The sequence below is a fragment of the Anabas testudineus genome, chromosome 22 (genome assembly GCF_900324465.2).
Source record: "Anabas testudineus chromosome 22, fAnaTes1.2, whole genome shotgun sequence".
Lineage (NCBI taxonomy): Eukaryota > Metazoa > Chordata > Actinopteri > Anabantiformes > Anabantidae > Anabas > Anabas testudineus.
Window position 1 is genome coordinate 9,105,941 of NC_046630.1, and position 26,616 is coordinate 9,132,556.

Below are 26,616 nucleotides of genomic sequence, written 5' to 3' on the forward strand. Positions count from 1 at the left end.
TCCTAAAAAACACTATCTCCTTCAACAATGACAGCAACAAAACAACAGCAGCAGGAGTAGTAACAGACAAAAGAAGCATTAACTGCCTTATTGTTGTCATGGTTTATGAATATAAATACGATGGTCTTGATCACTATGGTCTATGGAAATGATTAATATTCAGAACAAGCAACATTTCATTCACTGCATACTCGCTGTTCTGCCACGAACTATGTAGTCACCTCTCCACCCTTATTCCCACCTGTATCGTCAAACTAATCCTCCCGTCTGTTTATGACTAGTGTAGTGCTGTTTATCTGCCTTAAATCAGTTTTCCTGGTGTGAAACTCAGATTGGCTGGAATGAAGTGAGGGACTATTTACTCATTTGCTGCCCTCTCAACTGAGACCCTAACCACCGCCTCTACTTCCACCACCACCATCATCTTCCCAAAGTGTCACATCTGAAAAGAGCAGGGACCACTTGCCACCTCTGCTGGAAGATTTTCCCCGTTCTGTGGCACCCTGATAAGCTCCGACTTACTTCCTATATGTGGGTCACAGAGACTCGGAGACACACTGCTTGTACTGCCTTTTGTAATTACATCTGCTTCGCTGCACTGTTTGTGTTTCCCTCACTCTCTGTTTCTTCCAAACAGGAAGTACATTTGTGGTTGCGTGTGCATGCAGGTGTGCGTGTGTGTGCCTGTGTGGGTGAGTTTCCTGGCACACAGGAGCATGAACAAGCGTAATCCCTGTACACCATCTTTGTGTAGCAGCTATTTCTCGTACATTCTGGTAAACAGCATTACATGGAAGAAAGACTTTTGTCCTACGTATAGTACATATATCTTTATATATTCTGTCCATTCATTGTAATGCCACCCACCACATGCTGTAATGGATCTCCCACTGTGTCTTGCTTTTACTCTTCAAGATGGTGTATTCGGACCATGGGATGTATTAACCATTTTACTATGCTAGTAGAAAATAGGAATATTAAACAACCTCCAGACACACTCTACAATTCTGTATACGTCTGTATTAACTGTATATGTGTTTATGCACTGTAAAAATTTAGCTCATAAACTTTGGAGAGAAAGGTTTGTTCCTATTTACACTACTGAACAGGAACGATTAATGAAACAGTATTAAAATACTTTTGTATTGCATGGTCAAGTTAAATCATTAACCACTTTCGTTTTGTAACATGTGGATTTAAATTCCCTCTAACTACCAGTCAGTTTCCAGTCATATAAGTTCAAACATTCATCCGTCACTGATCTCAAACTTGGCCTGTGTTCCCAGTAAGCCTGATGGCCAGGCCTGACAGCACTGAAACAGTATCTTAAGCGCCATTTGGGTGGGATTTACTTCTCCAGAGGAGGTTTGGCAATTTTAACATTGCACGCAGTGATTAGTGATTTACTTCCCACTTGGAGCGCACATACACACACTTTTCCAGCTTAGCCCTGGTATTAATCACACTCCCGAATACCTGTTTTCCAATGCACTCATTTCTTTTACCATTAACTACTATTCTTCAGCCGCAAACCAAAATATTTCAATATTTTGAAATAGCACAAATCATGTCTGCAATTGCAGAATAAAGTTAATGAACTAGTGGTCCTGTAATGAGCAGTGTGTCAAGCACACATCTACATCTCCAGTTACATTTATTGTCAGATGTTCTACTTTTTGTCATACTTTACAGTTACCCAACATATGTACAGTATATCCCATTTTTTTATGTGGTAAACTGCCCTTTTTTCTTCGAGTTGTGTCTGTCTGCTTATTATTGTTGCCAGTAATAGTTAGAGATGGTATTTAGAATTTGTGGTAAGTGTTATAGGTTGTTTTAAGTGTCTTTTAATAATTGATCACTACTACTAATTTTATCCAGCCATTTCAGTAAATCAGCACATTGCTTTGCAGTGAGTTATTCTACCCATTATGAAAAGATCATGGTCAGGCTGTGCTGAAGCCAATATCTTGCAGTAGTAGGCTATTAGTAGAAATGTCATGTCTATGTGTGCTCAGAATCATGCAACACTGTGCAACTTTTCAGTGACATTTAAAAAGCTACTTTTCATCCCACTCGTAAGGTCCTGTGTGTAAAGCACATTAGTCAGTTTTTCTGAACAATCAGCTTCTTTAGATTCAGTCTTTTTGTCAAAGGCCTTGAGTGAAAGTGTTGAACCATGGGACTGAAGATGCTATCATCAACACAGGGGAAATACATCTTTCTCCCTGCAGGTAGATGATGAAGCTCTGTGTGTGTGTTTCTGTGTGGCAGCCCTGTGCGTAAGGATTTATTCTCTTTTGCTCGCCTCCCTCTCCTTGCTTTTTGGCGCTATGATATTCATCACACCAAACCATTTTCTTATCTCTGGACCATCACCTGCACAGCTGGCTGCCACTCATAACTCAAAAGGCCAATTCCACATCACCTGACAAAGAGCTTTGCCCTGACACCACCAATGAAGCTCAACAGAAAGGTCTGGCTTTCATTATGTGCTTACAGTCTATATGCTAGGATATCTGCCATTGTGAAAATACCTGAGTTCACTACTGATTATTGGCCAAACAATTACAACAGATCTTTTTATTCATGCTGCTGGTCTGTTTTGCCTGACAGTGTTTTACGAAGCACTCACATCTGACCCTTCTAGTTTTGAGTGACGCCCCCCTGTGCAGTCCCAAGACCAATATCCATCTACAGGCTTCTCCGGATCAGCTTCAAATAAAACACCAGAGACCCACTTGACTTTTATCACTGTAATTGTTGGCACCTCTTTTTTCCCTCTGTTCTCTTTCTGTTTTCTGCACCTAAATAGGGGAATCGTTCTTGATCTTCCTCTGAGAGACACAATGTCCATTGCACAGTGTTTGTTTGTTTCTTTAATTTTTCTCTGAATTTTTGCTTTCCTCTTACCTGTTTGCTTGCATGCTTTTTTGATTTGCCTTATATTTAGCCTTCCAACTTCACTTTCTGTCTCTTTCCTTTCCATTAATGCAGCCTTGGTGGCTCGGTGGAGTCCAGTCACTCTTTGATCTGTCAGAATACAGGATGTGAGTTATCCGCTAGCAACAACAAGAACATCCCATTAGGAGCTGGACAGAGCTTTGACAGACACTGCCTCTCTGCCTACTGCTGCTTGGCCCTAAAAGCACACTGCCTACTGCTACTGATGCTGCTGATTCTCAATGCTGCTCCACAGCTCAGCGTGGGCATTACTGTATCAGCACATGACACACAAGCTCACTGTCAGGTTCACTTGTTGAATTTAAAATGTTGTAATGCTCTCTCTGTAATTTATTTTTCGTTAGTCATGGGTTTCACCAACTGGTGTTTGTGTCATTGAATGTCTGGTAGGTTGTCTGGTTGATCAAGGTGCCACAGCAGTATTGGGATCTTTGATTTAAGCAGGCGGTAAGTGTGGAAGAAGTGAGACTTCTATTTTAAGAGGAGTCGATGGACCTTGTAATAACATTGCCATGTCAGTCCAGCATTTAGCCACTATTTTCTGTGTAAGAGACAGATCAACTTAGAATACAGAGAGATAAGGTCACATTCAAACAAACTCTTTCTCCTTTTACATGTCAATCGCAGCAAATGTTCAATATGCTTGCATGTGTCAGATTAGATCTTATGTTTATTTTCTTGATTTTGTTGACTCTGTTGTTCAAACACACATAGAGAACCTCACACAGCCTGGTAAAGCTGCCTTGTTATTTTAAACAGGCCGAACATTTGTCTTGGTTTCTATTGTTTTGGCTTCATGCACAAAATCAATGGAGCTCATTCATCACATGCGCAGTGAAAATGAGCATATTTGTTTGAACATTTGTGAGGATTTTTCAGGACAGTATAAGGTAGAGGAGCAAGATTTATCAAAACTGTGCAGGCAGTGGATGCTGCAGTCATGGTATTTGCTTGCTGAAAAAGCACTATTCGGTCTGCTTATCTTCCCGGTACATCTGACGTGGACAAATCACACACACATGTAGAAATACAGACACATATTTACATGTGTAATTTCTGAATGTATGGACACATCCAGGCTTGCACAGTCAAAAAACTTGCGCGCACACACAGAAATAGTCACTGTTCTGTTCCGTCACAAACAACCAGTGATGGATTGGCTCTTTCCATTTTAAACAGGCAGAAAACACATGCCCCCGGGGACCCTTGTGTGTAGAAGTACTTTGAAGTGTCCACATTTAATTCTTCTGTATGATAAATGAGAGCAGAGCTGCAGTTGTAGCCTGTGAGGAAAAGCTCAGTTCGCTCAACGAGGGGAGCGGTAACAAATGTACCGATAGCTGATAAGCTGACTGTGTCTCTTGCTCTTGCTTGTTGTTCTGCTCCCTGCAGACCCCCACAGCCAGATAACAAATCCATCCTATCAATCAAACCCATCAATGGCTGGCTGCAGATTAGAGACAGTGATTTTGGGGCTGATTGGAGGGGAAATGCTGATTACACCTCCCTTTCTCTGACTTGATTACACTCTGCCTGTGTGTTGTCAAGCACGGCTGCTGAGCTGTAATCACTAGAAGCTAAGAGCAGAGGCCGTGGCTCCTGGATAGACACAACACTGCCGCAATCACACGATTAGCTGGCAAGCTGTGACTTTATAGCCGTTGCTGTGTCATTCAAAAGGCCTATATTTCACACCGTCAGACCTTCTGTGTATGCTAACTGTAGGCAGGCCACCACATGTGCAGGCTCGTGCGCATTTTAGTGAGATAAGGAAAACTCCAACTACAAAACCTTTTCTCCCATTTTTCCTACAACTTCTGTCATGTTCATCGTCTCCCGTTTCCCTCCTCCTGCTTCTCTTCACTGTTCTGGCCTACTTCCATCCCAGTGGCACAGGCTCCTGCGCTGGAGCACACACACTGACGTACACACACAAACACATACATATACAGTGAGCACACCGAGCGGAGTCCTAATCTCAGCTTTATTTAGCTGTCTCACCTTTAAAACTGGAGCAGCTTCCAGACAGCCTCTTCCTCACCCACCTCTGCTTCTTCTAACATTACGTCCCTCTACCTGTGCTGCTTCTGCTTCATCCGTCTGCTCAGCTCTCCATCACTCCCTGTTCACCTTAAGCCATGCAGGCCTGCTGTATTTTGTCACATTAAGTGTGCTCATAGCTAACAGAGGCAAGTGTTAATATTGTGAGCAATAAAACTGCATGATTGACTTGAAGAATGTAAACAAAACAATTTATTGCCAGATATGGCCAACAATCTACTGGCAAGTTTGAAATGTGCGTGGGAAATTAATTGGTTCCTCGTTTTCTTGTTTGTAGAGAAATAATTGTGATGGGTTCTCAGTAAAAGCTGAAGAACAAACTGAATTTTGCCTTTGTTCCGTATGTACACAAGCAAAATGTGGAAACACAAAGTTTATAATGATTTTATTTCTGACAATATGTGTAAATAGAGTACATGTCTGAGTATAAAAGCCTGCAGCAAAGCCAGGCATCTTTAAACTTTGTTGCTAAACATTCAGTGACAAGTTGACTTCTTAAGCACCCTGGAACACCCGATGTGTTGGTTAGTGTTCTTTTAGGCTGTGATAAATATCTTGAAAGAAAATGCTCCTGTTAGGAACATCTACCAGGGTTTTTATTCATCTTTAACAGAAGCACAACTTCAACAGAAAGCTGTGCTTCTGGGGTCACTCTTTCAATTACTCCAGCTAATGTTTGTGGCTCTAATAACACCCTGCTGCTTCTAATATGCGACGCACCGTTTGGGATTGCTGGCATGACTGGGTGTCTAAGTAAAATTCTTTTCATTTCAGTGAATGTGTGTATGTGTATTTGTGTATGTATGTGTGTATGAGGTAGGTTCACATAAAATTCAAAACTTTCTGTGTCCTGGTTTTGAACTATCTTTGAAGCTCCAAAATTGTCTCATCCAGCATGTGTTAGGTATCATTTCAATTGACACCATACACTCTACTACTAGTGCTTTGAATTGAGCATACTTGCATGCTTGTTAGATGGAAACAGCTGTCAGGGGAGATAGGGAGAGTGACTCACTCGTCTTTCCCTCACTTATCGTTTGCCTATTCCAGTCTTACTCCTCTTATTGTGACCTCCAAGAAGTCAAAATATTCTGTTCTCTTTCTCCTCTGTGTTTCTCCTTTTGTATTCAGTGTGTGCACACAGCATGGTGATTGAGATTTGGAAATGTGGCCAGAGGTATGCTGCATGTATGTGTTATTGTTGTGTGCTTATAAGCTTTTTTGCATGAAGTTTGGGAAGTTTTGCCTTTAAAATCTGTGTTCTGTAGTGCAGCATATCTAGAAAGAAATAAACTGCATCTCGTATCAACCAATCATCACATTTTTTCCTATTGCATTTATGTTAGGATTGTTACAGTAAAGAGAGTAAATGTAATCTGTTACTTTGATCCCTGGATTTACTAAAATGAATCTTATCACTCAGGAAAAAAAATCACTGCTCCAGTAGATGTGTTTAAAAAATGCAGTTGTCAAAATTAAGAAAATTACCCCATCATCTTTTACTTCAGTACCATGTGCCAATGCAGAAAAGGTCAGCCATCTTAACGTTACTCCCCCCAAAGCCTCGCTGTGAACAATACTTGCTACTGATGCCCCTCTGAAAACGAAGGCCATCAGAGTGACTATCTCCATGGTACAATTCACAAATCTGTAACTTTAAACAAATATCATGAGAACTAGAGGTACAGAAGGTGGTGTTCCACTAATTTAAATGAATAATAATAGAAAAAAGCCCCCTGTAATACTAGTGCTACATATTATTGATTATTAATAGAGGCGAAGAACTACACCAGTCTTGTCATCACTTGTCTAATCACTAGGTTGGTTTAAATCTTCAGATAGATTCCACATTTCATGTTAATGATTAACTTATGACTCTTGTACACAGAAGTTAGTTGTGGAGTTCTACAAGGTTCTGTGCTTGGACCTTTTGGATATTTTTCACTTTATATTTATTATATTATTAGATATTATTGGAAAATGCTCCATAAATTTCCATTGCTACTCAGATGACACCCAGCCTGTAGCTGTTCTTTTCCCTCTCTGCCTCTGTCAGTAATTTTCTGCAGGTGTCCTGGGTCTCCAAGTTGTTAGGGTTAGGGTTTCCAGGGTATAGTTACTGGTCGTACCAGCCCAATGTTTTGTGTATAGTTGTAAATGTTTTCCATATCCTAACCTTGCTTTGTAAAGTGCCTTAAGCGTATTTTTCTTGTGATCTTTGGCACTACATCTCCATAACCTATAACCATAACCACCATTTTAATGAATATCTTTGTCCTTAGTGTAAATATCTCTCAATGCATGCCACACTGTCTACATGCAGTGATACATGACCCACCAAAACATTCCTTTTTGGTCTACCATTAATAGATTTTCAGCAACTAAATGGTTGTTTGTTTGGCTATTGTGACTGTGTAATGAATGACTCATAGTGTGAGTGGCACCAACAGGAAGCCTGTTCTCCTCTCAAAATAATTGACAGGAGCTCATCTGCCAGCTCATCTAAATACAGAAACTTGTGCTTCTGTTAACAGAAGCTGAATCCAGGTCAAGTTATTATGGCATCATCAATTAAAATAGCATCATTGTCAAGCAGCTGGCACACAGCCTGTTTCTTGAATGATCTATGACATGTTTTCAGTAAAGACAAGAAAGGTTACAACACAAGATCTGCTAACCACATTTTGATGACAGTTGCACTTTAAAACCTGTGAAAATACAGTACATTTTTTAACTTCTGTAATTTGACATATTTCCAACTAAAATAGAATATGTGGGTGTCATTTTATTTGGAGATGATTGGATGCTCAAAAGTGGCTGTGAAATAGAGCTGTAGAGTTCTCTGTGACCTCTACCCATACCCCCTTCACCCAAGTTGTAAGATCAGGAGATAGGTCATGGTCCATTTTTTCAGAAATACAACAAAGTGTTTTTTTTTACAGATATCTAAACAACCACTGCTAAAAATTAAGATATCATTTTGCTAGCCCCAAGACCCACAAGCTAACAGTCAAGTATATTATATGATGCGTAAGTATCTAATAGGACATGTGAGCCACATGCTCTGAAACACATTTGATATAGTCCAAAAGCGGAGCTGACCTCATGGGCAGACTAAAAAAAACACAGACACACACACACACACACAAACACACACACACACACACACACACACACACACACACACACACACAAACACACATATCCAGATTCGCTTTTTCCTTCACTCAGTTCCTCTTTCACATTTTATTCTATCCTACACTATAGCCTCCGTATGATTTTGCCCTATACATTCTCATATGTGGTTTTGCACACACCACATATGAGAATATACATAAAGTTGCATGTAAGTGTTCATATGCACACACATAACTATCTGCCCACTCATGTTTTCACCCACACACAATTATGTCCAGCCGTTGTGTATTTAAAGTGGCAACCTGCTGTTTTTGTTCTGCCTGGTCTCCTGTGCCTGTCAGGGGCCTCTGATACTGCTGTTTAATGAGCAGAGGCTCTCCTCACACTTTGTCTAGTCTAGTCTGTTGCTGTGTGTCTGCTGTTGTAGTGCTGACCAGAGGAGACATGCAGCCCTGTGTCCCAAGGCTAATTGCTGCTACTTGGCTGATAGTCTTTCTGTGCTCCACTCTCATTGACTCCCTGGACTCCAGGGGGATTCCCACAGGCACCCAAAGACAAACAAACCTGGGCGTACAATCGATAACGGATGCAAGAGTTACCGCTCAGCGCAGCCGCTGATTAAGATTCTCAGAGAGTGTGTGTGTGTGTATGTGTGAGTATGCACTATGTAAGAGAGTAATTGTGTGAAGGTGTTTGCCCACTCCTTCAGAGCTAACTGGAATCTTCAGCCAGTCCCTAAGTGCTTGTTTATGTGATTTTGATTAAGCGCATCACAGAGTTCAGAGGCATCCCCACAACAACACCAGATTAATACTCCCCAGGTAATTATTCCCACAACATCTCAGTGCACCGCACCTCAGGTGAAATTGTGTTTACGCCTTAATAGGAGACCTACAGTAATAATGTACGAACAACGGCAGACAAAATTGTGTGCTATTATCAGTAAATCTGAAGTTTTGCTTTTATGAGTTTTTTTTCTTTTTATATATTTTGACTTTATTGTATTAATGATGATTATCATATCCACAAATAATACATTTTAATTAAATAGTAGAAATACTTTAGTGAGCTACTAAACAGCTTTTCAAATTTCTCCACATCTGCCTGAAAAGGTGAAGACTTTCTTTGTTTCTGTTTTAACCACCAATCTTAGTTTAATATATTTTTAAATTCTTCTTAATCCGCTCATTTAATTTTCATAATAAAACATGTATATGTGACAGGATTTTCACACTTTTCCCAGACTGTAATCAGGTAGCACAATAATAATAAACAATAAATTTATATACATATTTCTGTCCATTTTTAAATAACACAATGGCTATAATGCAGAATCATGGACACTCAACAATCAGTAAGAAGTATAAGCAGCTTTTTACTAGTGTAATGTTCTAATGGTTAAGATATTGTGGCCAAAGAAATAAAAAAAATGCAACTTATGGCATGAAATGTTCCTGTGTGCCATTGACTGCCAAGGGCTATAAGCAATGCTGTGCTGTAGTGTCATCCAACCTCTCCTCACCCTCTCTACCCCTCCACTTCCTCTCCTCCCGTTCTCTCTGGGCTCATGTTTGCTTTTGTTCTCGTCTCCAGCCTGCCTGACTCACAATGATGATCTTGACCAAACGCATGGAAAAGGTCAAGGTTGGATCGGCAAATTGCCTCAGAGCAATCAGCCTTGTCTCTCTGTGCTAACAGTGTGAGCTCTCCGTCTCTGTCTCTGTCGCCATCGCTCCATCGCTCCATCTTTTTTCTCTCCTCCATCTCTGTGTTTACCTGGGGGGAGACGTGTGTCAGGGAGGATTGGCAGCAGGAGGGGGGAGTCTGCCCTGCTTTGAAGTCTTGGCTCTGACCAGTGGCTGGGTGAGGGCTGGGGACTTGAAAGCACTGAGCGTCACTGCCTGAGTGACATTTGAGCACAGACCAACATGTCCCAGCAGGGTGCTTGTGTGTTTTTATCATTATACATATGGCTTTGGGAAGTACTCAGACCCTGTTCACTGTTTACACACTTTGTTTGTAGATTTAAATTTAAATGGATCAAATGATTTGTATAACTTTGCATTCTCTCCCTCTCAGACATTTCTAAAAATAATAATAATGATAGTAATCTTGTGCTAACACTTCTTACTATGGGAGTGAGAGGTAGGACCCCTAAAGGAGGGATCAGGTGTGATACTGTCATTGCAAACTTTGCACATTGTCACTGCTGTAGATTGTTAGCCCTCAGCAGCTGCCTACTTCACTGGGGCCTTAAGCAGTTGCCTGCCTTGCCTGCTGACAAGCGGCACTACTTGATACAATGTTAGTTTGTACCTTCAGTTATTGTCTTTGACCGTTGCAATCATCCCAACCATGTGCTCTGAAAGTAGTTGCCAACACTGGTAACTACAACTACTTGTTGTTGCAACAAGTTTAACATACCTTTTCTTGCCACTGTAACTATGGTGTAAATCTGACTTAAATTGACATTTAAAAATTAAAATTCTGTAAGGTAGAGAACTGAAGGGAAAAGTCTGGGAGTTAAGTCATGACAGTCTTTAGACTGAAGAAGTTACTTCCACATAACTTCACCTGGACGACTGACAATCTTCACCGACAGATGGCTGCACATTTTGGGGCAGAAACCCTCAAGTTGGTGTGGGAATATGAAAGGACAGTTGAAGAGACCAGTGTTTTTTGCTGAGAGAGATTTTTTTTGTCAAGACCTTTACATTTTACACCTTTCAAAAGTTTAAACCCAGGAAATCGTTTTTGTTAAATGCCTTAAAAATATGGACCTTTACAGGTTACAAGCATGCTCCAACCACACTCCACTGTAGTAGCATAAGGGTGCAGTGATACAGCTGATGTCCCTGTTATAAATACACACTCAGTAACTAGATCAAGTTACACTGACATTGATTGAACCATGGCTGCCTGTTACATTTTGCATGATTATCTGAGCGCACTCATGAAGGGAGCCTCTTTGCAGTCAGCTGCTGGTTCCAGCTTTGTGTGCCTGAGTGGCTTACCTTTGATGGCTTCACACACATGAAAGACATCAGTTTAATGTGTCACACAGTACCCATGCACTCAGCCAAACAACATCAAAGCCTGTCTGTGGCCTGTAGCTGGACAAATGTCTTCATCAATCAGCCAATTGTGTGTGTGGACCTCTCTGTCTGTACTGTAAATGCTGTAAACAGGTGTTAACATGTCAGCCCACAAGGTGCCACATGCTGCTGTGTCATGATCTCCTGAACAGCTGTCCCCCACCGTTATGTGTGTGGCTGTATGTGGGTGATTGTGTGTGAGAATGTGTTAACTGCAAGGGTTATAAATGGCTGCAAGAGGAGCTTTAGCCCTAGATTTTGTGTAAAGCCAAGGACAAACAAAGAGAAAGGGCAAAGAGTGAAAGTGAGCTTTATGGCAATAACTGATTTCCTCAAATACACATGGTATTTTCTACCTCCTATATATCTCACTGTGTGCAAGTTTATTTTTATTTAAAGGTGTGAGTAAGAGTTTTAAGGTGATTTATTAGGTATGGAGAGAGTTTAACAACATCCTCGACACTAGCTACTGTCTCAAACAATAACTACATGTTCCTACAAATGCCCTTGGGCGAAGGACAGAAAATCTGCCCCCTCTCTCTTTGTCTGTCTCACTGGATTAAGGAAGCAGCTACTAATGCTTGTAATGTAAATGTAAATGTCTGTCCTCAGGTGGAGATTGAGAAACTGGACTACCACCACTACCTGCCTTTGTTCTTCGATGGCTTATGTGAAACCGCTCACCCGTATGAGTTCTTTGCCCGCCAGGGAGTCCACGACATGCTGGAGCACGGTGGCTCCAAGATCCAGCCAGTCATTCCCCAGCTCATCATTCCCATCAAGAGTAAGTCTGGGAGGGTGTCTACACTCATGCTTCACCAACCACACATAACTCTTTTAAGTGTTTCTGTGTATGTTGATTTGTTTTACCTTTATTATGTTCCCTTGCCACTAAAAATGTGTGCTAATGTCAACTTATATAAAACTGAATGTGTGTTTAGATCACCACCATAGTGCTGTAAAATGAGGAAGAGAATGAATCCAAAAATTAAAATGGTGCATTTAAATTATGTGATAATTTCCTGTTATGTTTAGTACTAAAATACATTGTATAGTGATATAGAACCATTACCACTGCACTAAAATACAGCAACTATCCAATTAGCTTCAGCAGCAAAATGGCCGTATTACCTTATTCATTTGCATTTGTTTTACAAACCTTTTACAAGTAATTATTATTATTATTATTATTATATTTTATTTTTTTAGAGTGGTAGGCAACCAAGTAATCAGTTAGAATTTAATTGCAGCCTTAATAAATATTTTTGCATGCCATGCTTTCATTATTCAGTCAGCATCATTACATTTGCTGCATAATTTGCTGACAAATCCTGAGACAAGGAGGTATCCCCAGGTGCTGATAGTATAACTAGCTGCTTATTTAAATAAACCAGATGCTAATAACACACATAGGCACAAATTGAATAACTGGCCTTCTTTAGTTGGTAGGAAACCTGATGTTAGAGGATAATTACAATAGTAATAGTAAAAATTAATTTAATTTATTATTGTTGTTATTATTATTATTATTATTATTAGTAGCAGTAGTATATTATTATAAAATGTATTAAGATACAGCATTTTTGATATACACACAGTTTTGTCAAACATTCACACACTCCTTTCATATAATATTGCAGTGACAGTACAATGTAACTAAAATAGAACCACATACTTTACCAGGAATAGACTCACCTGTCTTACACACTTGCGCGATTTTAACACTACCATACAATGAGTCGTGTGACAAGTCCTAATTTGGTTAGTCACTCTGTTCCTATTATTACATTAACCCTCAGGGTGAAGGGTTGTTTTTGCATTCGCCGGAAAAAGTTGCCTCTGAAAGCATGCCTGTTAATCTGCCATGAATGTGGTGACATGCTACATTTAACTGCGTCTTAGTGTTGTGCCTCCTTACCTTTCCACAATGACACGTTTATGTGCACGTGCACACAAACTCACATGCACACAAATTGGCAGATGGTGGTGGGCGGAAAGGTCATGTCTCAGGATGAAGTGGTCTACGACTCGAAAATAGACATCATATACTGTACAGTGATGTGTGACAGGGAAGGTTTCATGTGTGGCTAACATGAGAAGGATCGAGCTATAGGGAAATTAGAGGAGTGCAGGAATGAGTGTGGCTTTCGTTAGAAATATTCAGCCCACATCCAGATACACAAAGTCTCACACACACTGTATTATGTTTGGTGCAGCCTGTTTGGTCCAGCTCCTCCAGGGTGCTCCTGAAGTGTGCCCAATTGCAGCCCTATGAAACCCAAGTTAATTTTCTCTTTTGGTGAGGTTAGTTGATTCTGCATTGCACTCAGGTCCGCACAAAAAAAAAATGCACCAAAACTACAAAAGAGGTCTCGATCTGAATCACTTTGTGAACTCTGGTGCCATCCTCCTGGTGCTATTGCAGGTATATCGGCTGCCTGAAATTGCTCCTCTGCTTCGCCAGCTGTGGTGTCAGCACAACTAACCACTTCCCAAACTGTCCCAGTGACACTAACATCATAACAAAGCACTAATTGGATTCAGATCAGGTAGGTTGTTCGTTCCAGTGTTTTCCCAGCAGAACTATTAAGTGCTTAGGTGGCATCCTTTACAGGACCACACCCAGAGACTCCAGAAGGCCCGATTTAATAAAGAGTGATAAAAAACATCTTATTTGATCGTGTCATACATGACAGTATCATATTTTACAGGTTTATCATTTGCTATTTTTATAGATAGTTTTAATATTTGGATGGCCTCATGTCTCTTCTGCCCTTTTCAAGAACCACCCACTTTGCACACAACTTGACATTATACACAGAGTGACCGGGCCACTTACTAACTCAGACAGTAGTTTATAAATTCAAACCCCTCAGCAATTTTGGTCATTTGCCTTTGGAAGGCCAGACCAAAGGTGATAGTTATGCTCCTCATGAAAACACACACTTTGCACTGATAATGGAATTTTAAATGGCCTGCTCCTTATTAACTTCTTGGTTTATTAAAAACCAGGCCTGTTTCGCCATCCACAAGGCAAAGCTGCCAGTCCATGTCTGTTGCAGATTAATTACTTTTCTATGGAGGAGGAAAGAAGAAGGGATGGCGGAAAGAGGAAGAAAGTAAAAGCAGTCTGCAGTTTTAAAATGGCAAGATATATATTTTTCTCCTCTGATGTTAATACATCTTCAGTGTGGCTGGCAGGCTCTTATCTGCAGAGCGACTGAGTCACGTCAGGCCCTGGTGAATTTTGATGATGACTGCAGGTCACCCAATGAGAATACACAATGAAGGCGACTCTGCCTGACATTATAGTCTAAGACTCTGTCTTCAATGACTTAAAGACTGAACACATTCCTAATGCACACCATGTTACATTCACCCACACTGGACAGATTACTCTAATTGTTATGTACTTAAACGCATTTAACCAATCTATGGGAATCTGATGAATTTTAAGCGTTTCTTTAAATAATCTCTAATATAATTAAAAGGATTAATGTATAGTAAAATGGTAAATTATGTAAATGAAGCACTGATATTTCTACAAAAAAGGTCCTAGTCAGTAGAAAGGCTAAAATGTTACTGAAATGCTGTGTTTTGAGATTTTCTGACTCCTTTAAACAGGGTGGAGGATGCAGAGCCATGCCTCAATTGAGCCTCAGTTGATTGGCAAAACATTTGTTCAGCTTTGAACCAAAATGAGACTTTCATTAAAAGAAGATCCTCAGTTACGCCTGTGCACAGGAACATCCTCTGATCTGAAAAGTATATTTATACACTGAGCGAGAACTGTTCACCGCTAAACTCTCTAGCATGTCACACTACCTCTGGCTTTTCTCAGGAAACTGAATACAAGGTCACCATTGTTTTATTTTCACACTGAATATGAAACAGGTCCTAGCATGAATAGATGATTACTTTATTCAGATTTGTCGCAACACAGGTTTTATACTGGCATTAATATATCAGGCCGTCGGCTGCCTTCTCCCTCGCTCTTTTAATTTTTTTTTTCTTTCCTTTTTTTTCTTTAGCAAGGCGAGAGTGCTGATGAATAATTGAACAGTCCCACGGTCCAAATGTCACAGCAGGGAAAATTGTTTGCGCTGGCTGGTAATTAGAATTTCATTGTTTGTTATGTAGGTTTGAAATTCCTGTCATTCCACATTCCACCTTATCTTGGTGATGGCAGATATCACTGTGCTTGTCTATCTGGGGAGACACAAAAGCAGAGATGGAGAGATGGAAGAAAGCACAAAACATTTGCTCATTCAGCATCATCCCCGCTGGTCCTCTGTATAGGCCTCACACACACTCACACACACACACACACACACACACTGTAACTGACAGAGACATGTCACACAATAATAGACCTGGTTCAATTGGTCATTTTCTTACATACATAAACGAAATTGTATTAACCCACAGAGAATAGAGTGTAATGTTTTATTGCTCTGACCTATCAGCCTCCTGTTGATTATATGACTCTTCTACATTATATAACTTCATTCATGTTTTGCTGTTGCCATGTTCAGCGCAGCCTGTGCTCATGACTGAGGCTGACATTTTGTCTAATTGCTTTTAATGTGTTTGTGTGTGCGCGTGCATGTGCATGTTGGTGTAACTGTGAGCGTAGCAATGTGTGACTGTTTTGTGTGAGTTTATGTGTGGATCATTGTGACAGCTTTGTATTTGCATATGAGCTGTTTTAACACAGACAGTGGGTGATGCAGTGTGCTCCGACTGTCACGGTATTTTGTTGAGTTGTTGCTCACTTTCTGTCCTAGTCTTCTCTATCAATATGAGTATGGCGCTTTGGATGGAAATTGGAATCCCTACTTTCACTGATAGTGCTTATTAATTTGCTAATTTACCATTATTTTGTTAAACCTGTTGATTTATTTGCTAGTGTGTGGAGAAGTTTTTATCCTGTAATGAAAATATTCTGTATTTACTGTTTTAAAGCCGTATGTATTCTTCTAACACTTCTACTGAATGATGTTTTGATTACTGATGAATTCTCCCTAGTTGGAAATTTGAATTGTCTTTATTTAATAATATTGTGTTATTGTGTGCAGTATGTTCACCACTACTTACTGTTATGTTTTACTTCATTATTCTGAACTTGTAGACTCTGGACTACAAACGGAAATCTAAAGTGCAAATGTGCACAGCTTTATCATCTGGATCAGTACCAGCGTTGATACTGAACCAGATCATGTATCAGTGCTGATACTGATCACATTAGATACAGTTTCTTTGTCAGTGTCTCTATAAAGTTCTGTGGTTTTTCTGTCATTTACAATCAATGATGACAAGCTGCTGTATTTTTAGTTGCAATAGAAATGTTTGGCCTGATGTTACCTTGCATAAAAAAAGTTCTGGTGAGTTCAATGCATTGATAAATCAATGCAATGCATTGGGAACATGACTTGTAGTTAATCAGGAAGATGCTAAAGATTTGGAAGATACAGCACTTTGGCACAGCAGTCGAAGATGGCCCGTTTTCTTTAAGTTTATGTTATTGACTCAACAGGCACAAATTAGTTCCATTATCCCCTAGTTCCTTGTAAAGCCAACACTTAATGTACTTGGGGCAATGAGCATTGCCATCATCAACTTAACTAAAGAGTAAACACCTGTGCTGCCATTTGTTATATGAGAGCTAATATGACCACAGCTCCACCACTCAGACAAAAGCAGATGTCAAGAGCGTATTAGAGAGAGAACGACTGAAAGACGTATGAGAGTATGTACGTTTATTTTTGCTTTTTCTTAAACTGACATTCTAACTTTGACAAGTGCTCTCAACAGAAGCTGCTATAACAAACATTATCATTGCTCCGGGATTCATTGCACATTTATTAATTCTCTTTAGGACTTATACGCAGGTTTAAAGCAGATTGCTGTAAGGTTTTTGGCCTTATCAGTTTGAACATTTTTTTATTCAGCCTTTTTGAGTTCAGGAGGTTACTGTTTAATTTTACTTTTTAGTGCTGGCTCACTCAGTATGATGTTTTTACTCTTTTTCTACATCTCTCTCTCTCTCTCTCGCTCTCTCTCCGTCTCTCTCAGGAGATGTTTCTCCTCTCCATCAACCATAAGCTCTCACTGTCTCTACTCACACTCTCTTTGTTTGTCTGTTTCTTTTGAAATGTTGTTTTTTTTCCCAAGCTTTTTATTTTTGCTGTTGTACGTGTTTACCGCCAAAATAGATGCTGTGATTCCATCCATTATCGTTCTGTCTGTGTGAAAGAAGGTTTAGAGAAATAGCTCAGGTCTGTTTTTTCTTACTTTGAATGTACTGTTTTAGACTGACAGTCTGCACAAAGGGAATTACCAGCACTCATGCAGAAGCTCACAAAATCTCAAAACAACTGCAACAGCACAAATAAAAAATGTGTAAAGAACTGGAAAAAATATGTCACTCTTAGTTGCTTATCACAGTTATTTTCAAACCCTTTGCCCTCTGCCTGTTGCATCTTTTCATCTCTCTTTTTGGCATTTTGTTTTTTGTTGTTTTTTTTTTCCCTTTCTCTCTGTGTATTTGTCTCTCTTGATCTCTCTAGCCCTCCATCTCCCCCACCATCATTCCCTTTTGTTCTCTCTATCAGTGGGAGATGGAGTTAAGTGCAGCTGTAGGCCAAATAGCCTAGTGATTGGCTCTCACTTACTCCTGCCTCCCCAGTGCATTTGAAATCACTGATTGCAGACAAGCCAGTCTAAATCAAAGTCCAGCTATAAAGGAAATGCTTTCAAGGGAAAGGTGGTGTGTGGGGGTTACCATTTATGTGTGTGTGTTATGTGTTTTTGCTGACTATAAAAACTGTAAACCTACTTTATATCTCAAATACTGGTTCAGTTTAGTCAGAATACTAGTGTTAGCTAAACCTTGATTTCTGACCTCTGCCATTTGTCCCAAGATGCCCTGAACACGAGGAACCGTCAGGTAATCTGCACCACGCTGAAGGTGCTGCAGCATCTGGTGATGTCTGGAGACCTGGTGGGAGAGGCTCTGGTGCCATACTACAGACAGATCCTTCCCATTCTCAACATCTTCAAGAACATGAACAGTGAGTTCCAGCCATGCTATGATTGAGTGTTAATTTATGGACAGATGGCACATCAGAATGATGTGTCTCTGTGCGTCTGTGTAGCAGTTATTGTGTAACCTCTGTGTTATAAATTATTTTCTCTGCTAGAAGGCTATTGCTATTTTGTTAGTGAATTTGAGGATTGCACAAATGTGCAAGGCTGTAAAAGACTGATAGATATTCATGTGCAGTGTGTTAATCCAGGTGATTCCACAGCTGCTCGTTTTGAGAAATGCTATGCAGATGTTAAGTGTCTCTTTTTGTTTGACTGCGAGTCCTGTCACTTCCAAGCAGAAAGCCCCCTGCCTGTTCCCTGCCTGTTCCTTTCTCTGTGGAGCCATTGTATGTGCCTGTCTCTGAATCCCTTTTCCTTTTCCTCCCTCCACTTAAACATCCACTTGACAGAGAAGCTCCATTTCGTCCTTTCTGCTGTCAGTCAGGCTGCATTGTGCGGTGTTGTTGAAGAGGAGACTTTGTCCTTGCTCTCTCTGAAAGCCTCCACCTAGGTGACACCAGGACCTGGGAAGATTGGCATCAGATAGGCAGAGCTCTTTGTGTGGCTCTGCCAAAGCACTTAGCATAGACATGAAGGCCTATTGAAGGCTGAAGGGACAACCAATTCCAAACACTGCTCACCACACAGTCACTAGGACATGGGGAGTGACATTGTGAATCAATCATTTAAACACAGACTTTAACAGGAGAAAACACAAGGTTTTGGTCTCTTAATCAATATCCAATTTGAATCTCTTGTCTCTTTAATTCGCTTACATTATCTGTTACTGTTTGCTGAGGTTGAAAAAAAGGAAGGGGAGAGCTGAAGGAGATAGCAGAGAAAGACAAAGAACGGAAGAGGAAAGCCTGCCTTATTAGCGCCTGGCCTTATGCAAATCTCCTCTGTAAATTAGCTGTCAAATCAATCCCCTAAACCATTTTGAAGCGTGAGTTTCTCTGCTACAGTCCAGGCTCAGCAGTTGGCGAGTGAACCCCCACCAGGAATAGTTTTATCTGTCTGGTAGTTACCACGTCGGCCTGCCTACCTGGCTGCCCGCTTGTCTGTCCTCCACTGGCGGGCATCGATTAAATCTGAGCCACCCTTTCACCTGGCAGACGCCCCTGCTATTGACTCTCCCAGAGAGACCATTCTGGGCCAGAGAGGGGTCCATGCAGCCGCCAACTCCCAGGAACTAATCTGCTAAACAAGAACAGTTCTTCTTGTTAAACAATTTGCAGGCATCCAGTAGGGTTTTAGTTAGAGCTGAGGCTGAGGGATACAGAAAGTTTATCTAAAGTATGTGACTATGTAAGCAAGTAAAAACATTGTGAGTTTATAGATATCTTTCATAACATTATTATTTCTCCTTCTGGAGCTTTAGTGTTAGATGAGCCGTCAATTCATGTCATGCACGCACCACCCACTCCCCGCTAACACAGAAATATACAACTTCAAACACAGAGAATAGACATTTCTCTTTTGGGGACCAAAAACTGTGTGAATCAGAAGTCTGTTTTCTTTATTTCTAATTCGCAAATATTTTTGGGCTGTCATTCTTTCTCTGTCTCTCTATTCCTTTGTTTCTCTTCTGTCTTATGTGCCTTGTTTTTATCAATATCACAGCTTTCACTGAGGTCCATCTATTATCTATTATTGCTTATATACACCTCCAGCTCTATCCCACGCTCAGCTGGCTCTCTCAACTAGAGCCAGTGTGCTGCCTGTTGCAGACACAGGCACAATCATTGTGTTTAAAACATTAGAAGAAACAGAGGACTGTCTAGTAGTGTGTGGTAACATCTGCCTTTGGCTCTCCCACACTGTAACTCGCAGAGATTGCATGGCATCCCTCTTATCTCCCGAGCCACAACGGGGCCACTGTCCAGTATGTGCCAAGTGTGTGTGCCTACATTTGTGTACATCAGTCATGAATAGATCTGTTGTGTCCCATATGCAGCTGTTGGATTCAGTGTAGAGGAAGGCCCCAGCTTTCTGTCTTTATCGCTCTCTGTTCACTGTTGTTTAGGTCTGCCAGCCTTGGGCACATTGTACTGCGCTAGATGCCTACTACACGCTCACATATACACACAGACACACACATATATAGTCACACACTGTCCCAGCTGAATCTACACAACCTGTTTCTGTCCCTGTCTACCCAGTTGTACGAGCTGTGAATCAATAGGCTGACAGTCACCGCTGTAGGGTCAGGGCTACAGTACAGATATCACCAGCATCTCATCATGGGACAGATCCCCTAGGCTGTGTTCACACACTCCCGCTGTGTCGCTCCCATTCTGAGACAGGGTTGTGACCTGTTAAATTGGTCTGTATATAGGCCTTATCTGAGCCGCTTTTTCAGGGTCAGAGCTGGAACTTAACAGCCATCTCCAAAATGGACCCTCGGGTGTCCGCTCATTCAGACAGAGCACTGGACCTCTGGCCAAGAGGACACACTCACGACCCACATGCTTAGCCTCTCTGGGATCCAGGCCTGTGAAGAAGGAATGGCTCTATTGTTCAAAGAGAAAAATATGCCTGTTTAACTCCAAGCAGCCGGCTGCCATTCTTACCGCTGACACAGTAATGCGTCATCTTGAAGTGCACAATAATGAGCAATCACATAGTATCACTGTCCTTGATGTACCCCTTTGTCTCCTGAATCATCTCTCTCAGCTTTTGTTTGCTTTGTGCCTTTTGCTTATCAGCTGTGTGTGTGTGTGTGTGTGTGTGTGTGTTTATGTGTGTGCAAGTGACAATGTTGAAGATAGTGTAGGAATTCCTTCAATGCGATTTGCACGGCTCTGTTGTCTGCTTGCTGTGATGAATCTTATCCCTAATGAAATGCAACAACGTACCTTATGAAGAAGAGATGCGCTCCTTCATCCAGCAAATTTTCTTCTGAGCTTGAAGAAAGGAGGGAGCTCATCCACAGAGATACTGTGACGTTTACCCAAGGTTGGACATTAAACTACACAGAGAAAATATTCTGGATGCTTGAATAAGGATCAAACAGGTGCTAATACAGCCCCTATTTAGTGACACACATTAATTCTTCTTTTGTTGTGAGGAAGACAAAAAGCTGAAATTGTGCACCTGTGTTTTTGAATATAATTTACAATAGAACTAGATTTTTGAGGCCAATAATGATATTAATTTGTGAGATTATAGAATTATAATCTGAAATATTTAAGCCAGTATTCTTTTTATTGTACTCACACATAAATAAATGTATGAGTATTTAACATATGAAGAATACATGTGTTTTTTATATTTTTATGTACATACATACTGTATGTGTCACCCTCCAGCAACCAGACCCTGAGACCAGCTTGACACACAGCTCATTGATGAAGGATTTAGTTTTCTCATTCAGCTTCACAATTTTAAGCACTGCAAAGGCAAAGCATAAATAGCCGAGGAGATAGAGCTGTGTTTCTCATGACAGCTTCAGCCTCGACATCACTATACATTTGTCTGTGTGTAGTTGATGTTCACCTGAAGCGCTCCTCTAGTATTTATTTGAGGCTGCATTGTAGTATTGTTGTTGTTGTCCTTATGATTTTCTCTGCTTATCTGGAAGGTGTAGGTCCTTAAACCCCTATTTGTCAATGACAAAGCCTCTTTCTTACACACACACATACACACACACTAAAACACACTCATTCATACTTACACACACATGATGCGGTGATCTGGTTCATTTGGCCTCCTTTATCTTCCTGCTAGGAATGTGGCCAACTATGATAAGATCACACCCACATACACTTCTTAAACCCTCCTCCACCACACACCACACACACACAGACGCACAGAAGCTGTAATAGTGGCTCTCCATTCTCTGTGCCTGGGTGACTGTTGAGGTATTTGTGTTGGTGTGAGATGCATGGCTGTGACTGGCCACTCTGTCTTGCCCTGTGGGCCTGCTTTATCTGTGAATCACATGACACACACATGCACACATCTCCTACTGGACGTCTATATAAGCGAGTGGATTAGTTATAGTACATGCTGATCTCTGGAATGGAAATAAACAAGAAGAGCTAGCTGACCTCCTAACACTCCTGCTCCCAGACAGGAGTGGGGTAGTCAGGAAGGCAAGGGCATTTTATGAAAACGTGAATGGAGCTGATGTATTTATCAAATCATGAATAGATAAAATGGATTTGTTTGTGTGTGACAAATGCAGACAAATGAAATCCAAAGTATTTTTCCAACACTGCACTGTTACATATAAAGTGTTGAAGTTAATTCCTGGGGATTCTTCTTAACAAACGTTTGCTTTATTTAATGACCTTTACCAGCCGCTCGTGATAAAAATGAATATACTGCCGAGCTTTCACTGTATATGCAGTGACACAAAGGAGGAGACCATGCGCCAATGCGCACACACACACACACATGCATACACACACATACACACATAAACCCTTGGCCCCCATGTAATCCATCATGCTCCACAGACACACAGAGCTCCTTGTCCCTGTGGATGTCAGAACACACACCTCATCTTCAGCCCCCGCCTTCCCTTCCGTGTACCCCTCTTCAACAGGAGATATCTATATATCAAGCAATCACAGCCTGCCAAGACCCCTCCACCATTAAAACACAGAGTTGGAGAAAGAAAGAGAGATTCAAAGGAAAGATAGCATGAGAGATGAAATCCTTGTAATACCAAACTTGCCCTTTCTTACCTGCTCCAGCGTTACTATGCTTCACAGCACATAATGACTTTTTTCCTTCTCTCCTAAAGCTTAAGAAAAGACAGTTGAGGAAAACAGTGAAAATATATTTCATATTAATGTAGTTCCCTCCCCTATCTCCTTCCACACCTATACTCCTTCTGCCTGCGGATATGCCCACCTGGCTCTGCTAATTTCTATTGTCAGCAGGTCTGAGGCAGAGCAGCCAATCAGGTGTGAGCGTCAGCCCCTGGGCCTGCAGCCGCTCTGTGGCTCCAATTTAAAGGTCACCTGATAAGCAGCCAGATTCATGCATAATTTGGACTGGTCTGCAGGCAGACAGGCATGCTGCTCAACAAACACACACACACACATACACTCACAGATATACATGTCACACTCTAGGTCTCTGAGTGACCCTCTCAAACTTTTTACTTTGCAAACTGTGACAGGTTTCACTGTTTCTTTTCCATCTGGAACATATTTGCGCGCCTATTATTCAATCAGGTTAGATAATTTACTTTTACTAAACATTTAGAAGAAGCAGAGAGAACTTGGCTTTGTGTTTGTTGATTTGTTCATTAATTTGTACACAGTGCCTTTTGCACTGTGAAGCACTTAGGGGAATTATGTGATCCACTCTTTAAATGGCACCGAGCCCTAAGGCTGGCAGTATGCTTTAATGAAATAGAATTTGGCATCTTCCCCTCCAACTTTAACAAAGCACCACTTCGATTGCTGCAGTGTGCTGAGTCTGGCCAACAGAATTTGCACAACCATTCCTACCATCTCATTACAACTGGCAAATGTTCTTGTGTGATTGTTTAATTTCTTGATATAACATACCTTTATTATTACGGTGTTGTCATTTCACATTTCTCTTCATCTGGCATTTCAAAACTTAAAAAAAAAAATAATAAATATAACAACAAAAGAAATTCTGTGCGCTAATTCACATTTCTTTGGTTACACACCCTTGAAATTTGATTTAGTAAAATTGTGTAATCATAGGATCACACCTTAAAAGTGGAGCATTGTACATTGACCACTACTGGTTAAAACATACAAACAAATGCAAGTATGGTTATTTAGAGCTGCAAAATGGTCAGGTACAGTTAAACCTACCCCTACCCTGATTCCTACCTTTCCTATTCTAAGTTTCTAGCATACAGTAGAATTATAAGGTCTCAAAAAGATATTGTTCACCTGTCTTTATTGAGCTCACTCAAATTACATTTCATTGGTGGACTAGAAGTGAAAGTTGAGCTTTTAGATGAATAGGATCAAGTTTAACACATGCTTGTAATCTGAAAATGATGATGTTTGTATTCTTAGTGTGGTACTGGAAGACCTCAAACTCAGCAGGGCTCCTCCTTTCATTCTCTCTAATCCAAGTAGCACTCAATTATCTAATTGGATGAGTTATGAGGGTCCTTTCCTTTCTCCATTCCCTCCCCATCTCAATGAGATTAGCACACTCTGTAATTAATGAATTTGGGGCACTTTGAAATGATTTGCAGGATTGTCCAGGCTCCTGGGGCCTGACGTGTGTAACACAATTATCGAGTTGTCGAAATTAGACAATGGAGTGAGATGAATAGCAAGAACATTAGCTGTGTTGGCTAAAGACAGGTGATCATTCCAGTCTGAACATGTGTCAGGCTGGGGCTGCTCTGTTGTTATTTCCTTTAGTGTGTGTGTGGTTGGACGTTGGGGGACAGTCAGCCATCCGATAGCCAATGACTGTTGTGCTTTTTGATGTAATTTTATGTGTATTCTTGTGTCTGAATGTGTGTCTTTGTGTGTGCCTTTATGTGTGTCATGACTTCCCAGCAGTGAGCAGGGAGCTCTACTGCAGCCTCTCACCGCATCATTGTGTTTGACATTTCTGCGGGCAGCCAGCGACAGAATGCTGGTGTGTGTGCAGACGTTTGTCCAGCCGGCTTTGGATCAGCATTCGCACCGAGCGCCAGGTTGCCTGTCAGCTTTCATAAACAGCCACACCTTCACAAACAGGCCCACTCCTTCAAAGTGAAAAAAAGGCACAATTTCACAAAACAAATAACAAATAGCATTTCTACAGTCCCGACTAACTCATTGTCCCAGACAAGGACACGTAAAAAACAATAGAAATAAAAACGATTTTTATTATCATTGTCAGGATACGGTCCTACTTATTCCCTGCTTCAGATATGCGCAGACTTTTTTTTTTTTTTACATTATGTCGTCTGAACTGAGGATGCCACTTATATCTTAGACACATTCATAAGCTACTAAACTGCGTTTTCACATGTCATGAAAATGTGTTAAGCTGAAGAGAATATGGCGTTTTCTGGACATAATTTCAGACTTACAATAAAGGATTACTTAAGTTTGTCAAGTGGGTCCTCAGTCCAGCAATATCAGTCATAAGGTTTCCACACCTGTCATTTTAGGGGGTCTGTCTCCTCTCTGTCTGTATCTTTAGAGACCCACTGTCATTACAGCCCTTTCTCAGCATGTTTCTCTGACAAAGGTAACCTTATCTTCTCCATTTTCACACAGACAAGTTAGCATGCGCCACTCACAGTCCTCGCTATCTTTAATGGATGTAACTGAACCCTATTCTAACATTCTAAGGCTCACTACGTCTCAAGACTCCCCTAAACCTTCTCACAACACCCCCACCCTGCATCAGCTCACACTAATACTTGCAAGGTTCTCCCAGCCAAGTCTAGTCCCACATCCAGACAGCAGTTTTCAGCTGGCTCCCATCTCTAATGTATCCATCTGGCTCCATGGCTCATATTCCCCTAGCCATCACAAAATATGAGTATAGAGTACTATATATCCAGAGTGCAGCTAGAAATATGATATCCATTATTTAACAAAGAAAAGTCTCACAAAATGATTGCAGCCATTAAAATAAAATTAATTATTAGCTGTTTTTGAAGTTATAATTGTCCTGCCATTCATTGGGTCCAAAGACAAAATGATTGCAAAGCATTTTTCCATAAACCAGTCAAAACAAGACATTTGAATGGGTGTGCAAAAAATAAATAATAAAATAAAAACAACTTTTCATAGGCAGTAATTTATCATCGTCCCATTCACATATATTTATCCTTATTATGCTTTACATGCATTAGTGGTTGTAGGACCCCTGTTAGACATAAAGGCTAATCATACATTTAATATCCAGGTCAGCAGCATGGATCAGTGGTTAGTGTTTTCTAAGCAGAACTAGAGAGCAAAATAATTACGGGTCATGTAGACCCTAAAGCTGCTGAAATGTATGTGTGGGCATATTTGGCCACAGGAGATTTACAGAGTTTTATTTTATATGTCATTGCTTTTGCTATTTTGAAATGAAGCAACATGCTACCGTGCTTGTTTTTGCTGTTTGTGATCTAAACTGTGATTAGAGTACCTGAGGACCATCTTGTCTTAGAATAGTGTTTTTTTAGTGTTTTTTCTTTAGCTTGAGCATGTATGTATAATTAAAGTCAATCCACAGAACCTGATGTTACCAATATGTTTGACCCCTCACCAGTATAAGAGGGACTAGGGTCAGAGAGATTAAAAGGCCCACATGTTTAATCAGACGG

At 40.7% G+C, this 26,616-nt stretch overlaps 1 protein-coding gene across 2 annotated transcripts in view; it reads left to right on the forward strand.

The window, feature by feature from the left end:
• pacrg (PARK2 co-regulated) overlaps positions 1–26,616 on the forward strand; it is a 111,245-nt gene that overhangs the window by 43,470 nt on the left and 41,159 nt on the right. For both annotated transcript variants that reach the window (XM_026340044.1, XM_026340045.1), the window contains 2 exons: positions 11,871–12,042; positions 18,182–18,331. In XM_026340044.1, the coding sequence (XP_026195829.1) occupies positions 11,871–12,042; positions 18,182–18,331 (322 nt within the window). The remainder of the gene's footprint in view (positions 1–11,870; positions 12,043–18,181; positions 18,332–26,616) is intronic.